Source organism: Myotis lucifugus, unplaced genomic scaffold (genome assembly GCF_000147115.1).
Source record: "Myotis lucifugus unplaced genomic scaffold, Myoluc2.0 scaffold_176, whole genome shotgun sequence".
NCBI classification, from domain to species: Eukaryota; Metazoa; Chordata; class Mammalia; order Chiroptera; family Vespertilionidae; genus Myotis; species Myotis lucifugus.
Genome location: NW_005871224.1, coordinates 2,438,356 through 2,451,455, shown reverse-complemented (window position 1 = coordinate 2,451,455; position 13,100 = coordinate 2,438,356). Strand labels below are relative to the sequence as shown.

Here is a 13,100-nt window from a genome sequence, read left to right as displayed (position 1 = left end):
GTAACAAGGAAAGCTCGAGATGAGCGCACGCGAGCAGCTAGAAGCTGAGGCAGGAACAGAGAATGGGCCAAAGCGTCGCGGACAGGGAGATGGCCAGTCCCAGAGGGCCTTCTAAGGAGCCGCCTTCAGACCTGAGCCCTGGATGATAAGGAGACACCGGGGAAGATCTGTAGGAAAAGAACCAAGTGCAAAAGCCCTGCCTAGAGGAATTGGTGGAGGGAGAGGGTGAGAAAAGGGTAGAGATTAAGAATTGGGTGGAGGTGGGGAAGAAAAAACTGGAGTAGCAATACTCATATCTGACAAAATAGACTAAGATCTGGAAACAGCCCAAGTGCCCATCAGCAGATGAGTGGATAAAAAAGCTGTGGTACATTTATACCATGGAATACTATGCAGCAGTACAAAGGAAGAGTCTCTTACCCTTTGAGACAGCATGGAAGGACCTGGAGAGTATCATGCTAAGTTAAATAAGTCAGAGAAAGACAAGTATCACATGATCTCACTCATGTGGAATCTAACAAAATAAGCCTTGCAAGCCATTGTAAGGAGTTTGGACTTTTCAACCTAACTCTTAAGTAGTGTTAGCATAAGAAACATTCAAACTTGTAAAGAATCTTTAAGAGTTTAGTTGAGCCAAACTGTCAACAACTGCTGGGAATCAGAATCTCAATGTATTGAGATAATGCTCCGGAAAATGACAGTTCTTCAACCTATTTTTATAAATTACCATCAAAGGAGGAGAGTAAGTGGGTTACGTGAAATCCATTGGTGATAGATTAGGGAAGTGGTAGAAAGCAAAGCGGGAAAACCTCTGGGATTGGAAAAAAAGTAAAATGATAGACACATGCTTCTTTTACACAGGTGGGTATAGGATAGTTCACAGTCAACAATTAAGGATAACAGTAACATTGAGGGGATTTGCACACTGATTGTGCTCTAAGGGGTCTGGAAAATGGGGAAGGTACAAGTTACTGGTGACATTCCAAAGGTATGTTATCTATATGCAAAAAACTTAAAAATGGAACTCCCATTTGACCCAGAAATCCTACTTCTGGGAGTATATCCCAAAAAACCAGAAACACCAATCAGAAAGGATATATGCACCTCTATGTTCATAGCAGCACAATTCACCATAGCTAAGATTTGTGAACAGCCTAAGTGTCCATCAGCAGATGAGTGTATGAAAAAACTGGTACATCTACACAGTGGAATACTACACTGTTATAAAAAAGAAGGAACTTTTACCGTTTGTAACAGCATGGATGGACCTGGAGAGCATTATGCTAAGCAAAATAAGCCAGTCGGAGAAAGATAAATATCACATGATCTCACTCATATGTGGGATATAATGAACAACATAAACCAGGGGTCCTCAAACTACGGCCCTCGGGCCACATGCAAATACAAATATTGTATTTGTTCCCGTTTTGTTTTTTTACTTCAAAATAAGATATGTGCAGTGTGCATAGGAATTTGTTCATAGGTTTTTTTTAAACTATAGTCCGGCCCTCCAACAGTCTGAGGGACAGTGAACTGGCCCCCTGTTTAAAAACTTTGAGGACCCCTGACATAAACTGATGAACAAAAATAGATCCAGAGATAAACACTGAACAGACCCTCCAACCTCAGAGAGAAGGCAGAGAAGCGGGGGAGGGGTAAGAGATCAACCAAAGAACTTGTATGCATACATACTAACAAAACTAATGGACGCGGACACTGGGGCGGTGGGGGCTTGTCCTGGGGACTGGGAGTGGCCGGGGCGGGGGGGGGGGGTCAATGGGGGGGGAAGGGAGACATATGTAATTCTTTAAACAATTAAAAAAAAGACTAAATAAGCTCAGTTAAGATCAAAGTTGATCTCTGTCAGGGAAGATACCAACCTAGGACATGACTACCCACTATAAACTGCTTTTTTGAAATATATAATTTTATTGATTTCAGAGAGGAAGAGAGAGAGAAACATCAGTGATAAGAGACAATCATTGATTGGCAGCCTCATGCACGCCCCCTACTGGGGATTGAACCTGCAGCCCAGGCATGTACCCTTGACCAGAATCAAACCTGGGACCTTTTCAGTCTGCAGGCCAACGCTCTACCCACTGAGCCAAACTAACTAGGGCTAAACTGCTTTTTAATTTAAAGTTTTAATTTCAGACCATCACTTGTGGTTACTTTAGGTCTCTGAGTTTGCAAGGCTGCCACACAGGCCTTCTCTGAGTTAGTCAGGTTGGCATGTGGCCCCTTTTCACTCACAGTAGGTAAGGGAATAGAAAGCCATTGCAAGAATTTAAGCAGAGGGATGACACAGTCTGAATTAGGTTTTTAAATGATTATTCTTAGGGTTTGAGAATGAACTGTAGCAGGACGGTGGAGAGGGGGCAGCTGGTTAGGGGGGCATTGCAATTGTCCAGCAAGAGAGAATAGTGCGTAGGGCTAACATGGTGGCAGTGGAGATGAAAATAGATCATCATGTGTGAACACATGTTCACAACAATCTTAAGAATCCATTTTACTGCCCCATCTTCCAGGTGGGGGTTAGGGGACCAAGAAATATTAAAGGAGCATTTGCTCAACGTGTTTGCCTGCAACCCAGAGTAAAAGAGTACCTTTTCATCACAACTCAATACACACATGCGTTTATTTAAATAATTAACACTCAATTCTGAACTTAATGTATTCTCTTGTACTTTACTTTTTTCCCCCCTCAGGGAGAGGGTGGAGGAGGGGAAAGGGGAGCATGGGGGCATGCTCCTGGAAAGGAGAGCCTACTTTTTTTTTTAATGCTGACTGAGAGAATTGATCCACAAATATGCCTTGAAACACAGTTGAAAACACTGAGTTGTGGACCAAGTCCCACTGGGAAAAGGAGCCAGAATTCCAGCATGGCCTTTCTGCTACATTGCCTCTCAAAACTTAATCTCTGGCCCCTGGGAATTTACTTTTGGACTCAGCAGAGGTCAAGAGCTCTTTGGAGAATGATGCTCAGGAGCATCTATAATAATAAAAGAGTAATATGCTAATTTGACCGGACCTCCTTCCAGACAAAGCCGGGGCCGGAGGGAAGCCACCGGGTCCTGGGTGCTGGAGGGAAGCTGGTGCTGGCAGCCGGGGGAAGGAAGGCCTACTCTTGCACAAATTTTCATGCATCGGGCCTCTAGTTTTTTTATAATAATGAAAAAGTTGCCCTATCCAGTTTGGCTCAGTGGATAGAGTATTGGCCTGCGGACCGAAGGGTCCCGGGTTCAATTCCAGTCAAGGGCACGTGCCTTGGTTGCAGGTTCAATCTCCAGTGGGGAGCGTGCAGGAGGTAGCCGATGGGTGATTCTCTCTCATCATTGATGTTTCTATCTCTCCCTTTCCCTTCCTTTCTGAAATCAATAAAAATATATTTTTATAATAGTGGAAAGCACCAAAGCCCAACTACAGTAGAGTAGCTGAGCAAATCATGGCGCACCTCATAAGGAATCTCTGCAGTAATTGAAAATTAATTATAAAGATTATGAGAAAGTGGGAAAGGCCGCTGATAAGACATTAAGTTTAAAACAGCCCCATGCAAAATGGTCTGTACACACCATGATGACAATTTTGTCAAAATACAGCCATGTGTAGGGAGAATTTAAAAATGAAAATAGTTGTCAGATGGGTACTAATCGGGGTAATCACGTTGTCAGTTATCTGAATGTCTAATCACTATGTTGTATACTTGAAACTAATATATTTCAACTGTAGTTGAAAATACTTGTGTGTTTGCTTGGTGGGGTTGCTTTCCCATTTTCAAAATTATACTTGGCAGTTGCTCCTTTGTTATTCTAGTTAAAGAGTGGATGTGTCTGAATCCTCCCCTAGAAAACCTAGCTTAGGCCTGCCTACCCCTTGTAACCTTTGCTAGACCATCACATACCTGTTTCATGGAGCTGTGACGAGGATGCTGTTATACTTTCTCGTCGCACCCTGCACCTTTCCTTCACATCACCTGATGCAGGATATGTTATTGAAATTGTAGTGTGTGCTTAATGTTTTCTACCACCAACCATCTCCTCGAAGTGTTATAATTCCTTCTTCCCGAGACTTTAGCCTGGTCCTGGAAGACCAGGAATCAAAAGCCTAACATCAACTTTTGAAAAATCTAAATTCATTGAGGTTATACTGGGTGTGAGGGGATAGGAGCAGCTAGGAGCAATATAATAGTAAAGGAGTGTGTGGCTGCCCTCAGACTCGACCTCAAAGGAACTAATAAAAATCATCATAGCAGTGTAACTAACCAAATTGCTTATTATGAACCAGATACTTTTATGGGGGAAAAATGTGTGTGTTCGTGTAACAGAGTAGTTAAGTAACTTCTACTAACAGAGCCAGGATTCAAACCCAGGCAGTCGGGCTCTAAGAACCAGTGCCTTAACCACTATACTGTTTTGTCTCCTGTGGCCCTGAAAGGCCTGAAATGGAGCCATGATGGGCCCCAAATGGGTAAAAAGATCCCGCCAAGGTTCCCCATATCCCCATCCTGACACAAAAGCTCCAAAGCCCCAAGACCTTGAAGATCTATGCTGTGGCGCCAATGGGCATCTTAATGATCAAAGTCAATCGATTATCACAATGCAGCATCTGTTGCATAGCCTTTCCATGAGGAGCTTTGCACAACCCCAGAAGAGGAACCCTCCCCCAGGCCTATAATGACTAAGACTGTAACCCAAACAGATGGGGAACTCGGAAATGGAACTAAGTTGATGTGAAGAGAAAAAAAAGAAAGAGATCAAGATGTCTGGGTTTAAATCGTGGCTTTTCCATTTACTGGCTATGTTACTTTGCTCTGCCTTAGTTTCTGTCATAATCTGTAAAATGGAGATGATGCAGGATAAAACTACACCCACCTTGTAGTTTATGGTATGCATTACATAAGTTAGTACAGGTAAAGCACTTAGAACAGTCCCTGCACATTAGTAACGATGTAAGTGGTAGCGATCATTATTACCTGCATTTGGGTCTGAAAATTATACCTAGTAAACTTTAATCGCAGTTTGTAATTCGATCCGTATTTATATGATTATAATAATGCCTGAGGCCTCCAGTAGACTGGAAACTCACAAGGTCATTGCACACTGAATTAGCACGGCTGACTCTAGGCTTCTCCCACCTACAGAAGTACACAAAACAACCTTGCTTGCCTTTAACCATAAAGAGAAAAATTCAATTGTTCTGAAGTGCATATGTGCATGTATAGGAGGGAAGTGGTCCAGCCGCAGAAAGGCGTCACTATGGGATCTACACATTGCAGTCCTTTTTTTCAGTGAGTCAAGAATTTAATCATTGAAACCAATGAAGTTTCCACAGTTAAGCTCCCAACAGTAAGGTAGAGAAATATATCGAACATAATGATTTTCTAGAATTAGAGGACAGAAAGCTCTATCGGCCACTGATAACAGTCATCCTAAAGACACCTGATACCCCATCCTTTCCTCTGCCAAAACATTTTCAAAGTAGCTCTGCATCACTCCAAATGGTTAATTATCTGGTGGAAATGGATTTCTCCATCCTTGTGAGACTCTCAGCAGCGAGCAGGCCACTGCAGTAGCCGTTCGTTTTCGTGGTGACAAGGATGGTTGCGCCTTCCTCCATTGCTGGCAGTGGAAAGAAATGGTCAGAATCGACCTTTGGTTGGCTCTTGACACAGTCTTCACAGGTACAGTCTTCTACTGTGTACTCCAGGCTTCTGGAAAGAATTTCCTCACCGGTCCTGCTGGCTTTTCTATCATCCAGGTCAGCATTCGCCTTGTTCTGGAGAGGCGATCCTGATTACACAGAAACAGAAAAGTTAACCTGAACTTCCCAGGGCGTGTGGTTGTGACAGTCTTAGCAGTACACCTCAGGCTGAAAGCCGTGCCAGACAGATCTTCCCCTACAAAACCAATGAGTATGTCCTGCACTAGAAGCCAGGAACTAACAGGCCACAGGACACAAGAGGCTCAAAGACATGCTGTAGGGCATAGAGTGTTTTTATGTGTTTGCTTATGTTGACCCACATTTTAAAATCAAGTGATTGCCCTGGCCGGTGTAGCTCAGGTGGTAGAAGTCTTGTCTGTGCACCAAGAGGTGGCAGGTTCAATTCCCCGTGTGTGGGAGGCAATCAATAGATGTTTCTCTCACATCAATGTCTCTCTCTCTCTCTGTCTCTCTCTCTCTCGCTCTTGAATTAAAATAAAAGTATTTTTAAAAATCAAGCGATTTTAAATACAAATCTAGACTGGCCTTGATCTTATTTTACACAAATTACCATATGTTACAGCACACCAAAATCAGCCTATAGTAACACGTTAGAATTCAAAGTAAAGATGCTTCTCTTTTCACGCTTTGTGTCAGATTAAAAAATTTTAATGACTCTCCATGATGACATAAGGAAGGAGCCTCCATTATGCCCCCACCATATGCCTGTGAAGATGTTTTACTATTTCCCCAACCTTCCACAGTATAACTCCATCTTCCAAAACATCAGACTTAGACATCTTTCCCCACCTGTTCCTCAAATTCCAAGCAAAACAAAAATAAAAATGAGTAAATTATATAGGACAACCATTTACCTCTCCTTCCTGCACAGGAAAGTGAATAAGGTGGATGCTTTGCAGATTGTGCACAAAAATGCAGAAAGAAATAGGGCAGGGGCTGCAGAGTGTTTGGGAATCAGATAGTAAGCGAAGGTGCCGCAGAAGTAGTTTTATCTTAAGAAGCCCTTCAGACCTTGAGGGTGTTAAGGAACAATCACTTCTCTGGAACATTCAGTCCTCTGGGACTGGTTCTCTACTGATTAAAAAGATGCTAATCTTTGAGATGATTGCTTATGTAACCCAGGAGCAACTGGTTATGCAGTTCTAACATTTTTCAGCAGTAGAATGTTCACCCAAGCAAATAACACATATTCGTATTAAAAACGTGGCCACGGACCGTGCCGAATACACCTTTCCTGATCGCAGCAGACCTGGCTAGCAGTGACATTTAGTCAATGTGTGAACTTTGATCAAAAAGATGGACGTTTGCCAAGAAAGCCTCAGTAATTCAAAAGAGTGATTTTCAAGGGAAGAACATGGGAGGAGGCTGACACTGTAGGACCCCTGCAAAGAAGGTGCAAACACAGGAGAGAAGTGCGTTTCACGTATCTGTCCTCTGACACACTCAAAAGGGCTCCAACCTAATGAAATCTTCAGTGTAAAAAAAGAAAAAGGAACTGAAACTCGCAAAAGCCACCCCTGGGAAACAGATTTCTAAGATTGGCCACCAAACTAACCTGTGCTCTTAAATTTGTCCTTTGATGGTTCGGAGCTCATCTTCCTTAGCAAGATCATCAGCACGAAAACTGTCAAAGACAGCAGCAAGCTCAGGCCCAAACAGGTCCAGAGAATGGCATTTGTTCCTTTCACTGAGTTAAAAGAGATGTCAGAGAGAGAGAGAATGAACCGATAACATCTACATCAAGTAAAGATTACTTGCTATCCAATTCCCCTAATTCATCAGCATTGACTTTCCAATTTTAAATAGCACTTCATTAGAAGAGCTGATAAAATACTGGGTTGCTAACAGTGCTGCATGAAGTTGAGTTCAGCTCTGAATAATTATTCCTGTTGGCATTTAAATAGCGGCCTCATTACCTTTCTCTTTTTGGATTCAGAAAAGCTCACCACCTTCCCTGTAATGTTTATTCTTTGAATAAACACTTAGTATAGAGAGAATACTTCACACCAACGAATAACTGTTCAAGCAGTAGTACTTACCTGTATTACAATAACGCTGACATATGAGAGGAGGGGTATTAGAACACCGAAGGTGACACGGTTTGCAAGCATTCAGCAATCTGTCAAAATATTCATTTGGAGGGCACTGTTGAGCCATCTGGAACTTGATCACAAAAAGAAACAAACCACAGAGAGAACCGCATGGAAAGACAAGCAAAATCTCTTCAAGAATTCCCCAGCAAGTGGAATGACAGCAGCTACCACGTCGAACAACTTCGAGGAAATAAAAGAAGCTCACATCGATGGCTCTGTGCTTATAGGGATGCCTGTCTGTACTGCGGCCAAAGATTTGAATACCAACTCTAATTCCCGTTTCGTCGTGTGAGGCTTGGGTGGGGTAAGAGATGGAGTGTCAATATCAAGGGCAAGCCGTACCTGAAACAGAAACTGCTTATTTATAGTGACAATGTCTCAGCCAGGTGACAGTTGCAAGATGTAGACAAGCCTGAGGCACCAGGCAGAAGGTTCTATAACCTTATTCGGTGCATCTGTTTATGAGCTGAGCTGTGTGACAGGCCGCAGGGAGCTAGGTAAGACAAAGCCTGTGCCCCTTAAAAACATACAGTCTAACAAAGGGGATCAAAATTCAGGCATGGAACCCCAAAGCATAGTCGGAACTGATGGAAAGTGAACGAGGGAAAGGGGTATCAAGCACGCCTACCAGGTTGTGAACCTAGGAAGAATTCCAGAATTCTGACCGAAAGAGGGAAGTCTAGGGTAAAAGCTAAACTGGCCTGAGGGTTGAAGGAAAAGATGTTTGGAGTATTTTTTTTTTCCTTTCTTGATTTTGAGAGAGAGAGAGGAAGAGAGGGATAGAGAGAAACATCGATAAGAGAGAACCTGCATGCCCACTACTGGGGATCGTGCATGTGCCCTGACTGGGAATCTAACCAAGGCCTCCTAGTTCATGGGTCGATGCCCAACCATTGAGCCACACTGGCCAGACTAGCACCTTTTTTTTTTTCTTCCTTTTTTTTTTTTAATGAAGGACTTGAGCCTTGAAGAGAGTTTGGACTTGGACATTGATCAAAACCTTACACTCCTCTGGGGTCCAGGCGGAAGCCTGGTGGGATAGCCAGGAGCTGAAAGGGCTGGCCCAGCAGGTTCCACTCCCTCAAGCTCCAGGCAAATGGGACTTTTGAAAGGCAGGTAAAGGACACAGGAGAAACATGATTAGAGAAAGAGGAGGACAAAGATTATCTCACAGCCAGGCAAAAAGGGAGTTTCAGGATAGGATGAGTAGTGAGGGTCAAAGTCTATGGAAAAGTCAGAGGTGAAACGCTAAGGTCATTGGTAGCCTCTGAGTGTGTCAGCGGATAGAAACCATATTGTAGATATTTAGAGAGTAGAGAGAAAGAGGAGGCAGTCACCCTAGCCGAGTTGGCTCAGTGGATAGAGCGTCAGCCTTCAGACCAAAGGGTCCCGGGTTCGATTCTGGTCAAGGGCACGTATTTAGGTTGCAGGTTCCTCCTCGGCCCAGGTCCTGGTCAGGGCTCGTTCAGGAGGCAACCAATCGATGTGTTTCTCTCACATTGATGTTTCTCTCTGTCTTTCCCTCTCTCTTCCACTCTCCCTAAAAATCAATGGAAAAATATCTTCGGGTGAGGATTAACAAAAAAACAAACAAGAGGAGGCAGTCAATGTGGGCAATGCCTGGGAAGTCTGGTGGAAACTGGAAGAACAAAGCTTTGATAACTCTTGGAAAAGAAAGCACTGTTGTGGGGGTGGGTCAATCAAGGAAAAAGGAGACATATGTAATACTTTAAACAATAAAAGAAAAAAGAAAGCACTGCTGTTTCTGATAGATGTGTTTACTTAGGTGCCTGAAGTCACATGTAAAGGGTGTCCCAAAATTCACGCAAGATTTGAATTTTGCATGAGCATTAACAACAATAACAACAACAAAAATAAAAACCTAATTTTGCTTGGTTTATTGAATCAGATTATAATATCTGTTGCCCTTTGATTTCAATCCCTTCAATTTGATAAGCATTACCAAGTACCAATTATGGCCCAGAAGCAGGGACAATGAAGACCAATGAAGACCACGGCTTTGCGTATGTGCCAGCAAAGCCATGGAGGCCATTTACCCAATGTGCTATTCCATACATAACCCTATACTGTATACTTTATGAATCAATAAAAAATTTACAATTTTTAATTATAAACCTGTGTTTTCTGTCAAAATTACCTCTTGCGTGAATTTTGGGACACCCTTTACAAGGGTGTTCACTGCAGTATCATTTGTATTTGCAAAAGCCTGCCCATCAATGGGGGCCTTGGAATAGAATACTACACAGCCATAAAAAAGAATAAGACAGGAGTGTTTTTTGTTTGTTTGTTTGTTTTTATTAATCTTCACCTGAGGTTATTTTTCCTATTGATTTTTTAGAGAGTAGAAGGGAGGAAGTGATGTGAAGAGAGAGAGAGAGAGAGAAACATCAATGTGAGAGAGACATCAATTGGTTGCCTCCCTTAACCTACCCCAACCGGGAATGAACCTGCAGCCCAGGTAGATGCCCTTGACCTACCCGGGACTCTTCAGTCCACAGGTCAACACTCTAACCACTGAGCCCACCGGCCAGGGTGAGACAGATGTGTTTTGATATGAGCAACACATCGCTGAGCAGAAAATGAAAGGTACTCAACAGTGTGTATAATCTGCTCTTCTGTGTTTACAAATAAAATAGCCTGGGTTTGTATATAGAGACATAAACATAGGCTATTTACATCTGGAAAGATACACAGCACACTGATAGTAATTGCTTCTGGCAAGAGATAAGAAGTAGCACAGGGAAAAGACTGCATTGAAAAATCTTTGGTACTATTTGAATACTTTTTAAAAAATTTTTAAATTGATTTTTTAGAGAAACACCAATTTGTTGTTCCACTTATTTATGCATTCATAGAACCTGAAACCTTGGCATATCAGGACTACACTTTAACCAACTGAGCTACGTGGCCAGGACTGAATAATTATTTTTTAATAATAAAGATTATTTTTAAAATAAGAATCATTTTTTTAAAAGGTGGTGTCTTAGTCTGTTCTGACTGCTATAAAAAATACCACAGACTGGGTGGCTTAGAAATAACAGAAATTTGTCTCTCACAGTTCGGGAGCCTGGAAGTCCAAGGTCAAGGTACCAGCAGATCTGGTGTCTGGTGGGAGCCCAATTCACAGCCATCTTTTCACTATAACCCCGCATGACAGAAGGGGCAAGCGATCTCTCTGGAGCCTCTTCTATAAGGTCATTAATCCCACTCATAACGGCTCCACCCTCCTGACCTAACACCTACCAAAGGCCCCCACCTCCTATTACCATCACATGGGGGGTTCATTTTCAACATATGAGTTGGGGGTGGGGATGAACACTCAGGCTATAGTGGGTGGGAACTTTGAGGAAAAGAGAAAGTAGAGTGAAAGGGAGGTTTCCTAAGGCTGAAAGCACACACTAAGGGAAAAAAAATATAGAGTAAAGATGTCAGAGAGACCAACCTGGGCAGAATCTGGGACAGCGTGAGGCCTGGAAACCAAAAGCACTGAAGGAAGCCTTTCCCCAGGTGCACTCACTGGGCCTTAAGAGCACTGAAGCCCACAGAGGTTATTCTTTTTATTTATCTTTAATTTTCTTTTTTATTGATTTCATAGAGGAAGGGAGAGGGAAGAGAGAGAGAGAGAGAGAGAGAGAGAGAGAGAGAGAAACATCAATGATGAGAGGAAGTCATTGACTGGCTGCCTCCTGCACACTCCACACTAGGGATCAAGCCCGCAACCGGGGCATAGGTCCTGACTGGGAATCGAACCGTGACTTGGTTCGTAGATCAATGCTCGACCACTGAGCCACGGCGGCTGGACGCAGAGGTTATTCTTCATCAACTCTAGGCCGCAGGCAACCTGGAGAGGCCCAGGGGTGGCTCCTTCCTCAGAGGTTACAGCAGACCCTTCCTGGCCAGTCCCCAAGCCTCTCAGATATGCAGAGTGCACTCGCAGGAACCAGGGCCAAAGGCCTTTGCCTTCTCTCCCTCCTCGCCTTACCCTGTCGCCCCTCAAGTCTATTCTCTGTCCTGGTCATCTCAAGGTTGAACACCGAGAGCGCTGGCCTGGTAGTCGCACCATTTGGAAATGGCCCAGAGAGGGATTTGGTGAGAGCCCAGGGAGGCTCCCCCGGGCGACTCTGGCTCCTCCCTTCTCCAGTCTTTGTGCAGCTTGCTCAGCTCTGTCTCTGATTTTGTGGGGCAGCCTGGTGAATCATCCAATAGAGTCCCCCTTTGGCTTAAATTAGCCAGAGTCAGTTTTGGCTGGTTGCCAACAACCCAAAAGTAAAAATAAAATCCTTAACCATATTAACCAATTCTTAACTGATTCCTCCACTCGTGCCTGAAATGTTGACAACCGACACTGGCTGGGGCAAGTCGTGCCTTCCCTTTGCACCTCAAGGTGGGGGTGACATCTTAGGTTCAGCTGATTCTCCTCCATGACAGGTAAGCGGATGGGGAAACAGAGACTAGGAGGAGACAGAGATACGTGTGCAAAAGAGGTTGGGAAATGTCCTAGTAGTCGGAACTCTTTCCATGAGATATGACATAAAAACTTGAAAAAGAATTTACTGGCATTGTAGCTGAAAAGTACAATGGTAAAGTCAGCTTTAGTGGCTTTAGTTATGGCCAACAGTATCCTGGTTTCTCTTGGTCACTTGGCTCAGCAGTGCCGTCTTCCGAGTCTTGGCTCCATCCTCAGGTCCTCCCCTCACGGTCACCTGTGAGCTACGGCACCTCCAGACCTCACATACTCTTATTTCTTCTAAACCCTCTCCTGAGAAATCTCATCTGCTCTCATGGTTTTAAACATGTTAAATTGCAAACCAATGTATCCAACCTCAACCTTGTCCCTGAAATCCAGACCGACCTTCCCACTGCCTACTTGATGTCTCCACCTCAAAGACTAAGAGGTGTCTCAAAATTTATTCCTTAATTTATTTTTTTAATATATTTTTATTGATTTCAGAGAGGAAGGAAGAGGGAGAGCAAGATAGTAATATCAATGATGAGAGAGAATCATTGACTGGCTGCCTCCTGCACGCCCCCCTCTGGGGATCCAGCCTGAAACCGGGGCATGAGCCCTGGCCGGGAATTGAACCGTGACCTCCTGGTTCACAGGTTGACACTCAACCACTGAGCCATGCTGGCCGGGCTCAAACTTTATTAACGTGCATTTGGATTCTCCAAAAGGGAGCATGTGTGCTGCCCTTCTCAAACCGACTTGATCATAGGATCCCTTTTTTCAAGGTCCACCTACGAACATTTAGGAATATATGTTCC

The 13,100-nt window shown here is 43.6% G+C and overlaps 1 protein-coding gene across 4 annotated transcripts in view; it reads right to left on the bottom strand.

Annotated features, from left to right (window-relative positions):
• Positions 1 to 5,278: 5,278 nt before the first annotated feature.
• Positions 5,279 to 13,100, bottom strand: part of TNFRSF17 (TNF receptor superfamily member 17) — a 53,312-nt gene continuing 45,490 nt past the window's right edge. For 2 of the 4 annotated variants that reach the window (XM_023760206.1, XM_023760207.1), the window contains 3 exons: positions 7,761 to 8,156; positions 7,277 to 7,408; positions 5,279 to 5,789 (listed from right to left, as the gene is read on the bottom strand). In XM_023760206.1, coding sequence (XP_023615974.1) covers positions 5,506 to 5,789; positions 7,277 to 7,408; positions 7,761 to 7,878 — 534 coding nt within the window. In that variant the 5' untranslated portion in view covers positions 7,879 to 8,156 and the 3' untranslated portion in view covers positions 5,279 to 5,505. The remainder of the gene's footprint in view (positions 5,790 to 7,276; positions 7,409 to 7,760; positions 8,157 to 13,100) is intronic. The other 2 variants (XM_023760204.1, XM_023760205.1) reach the window with 2 other exon arrangements.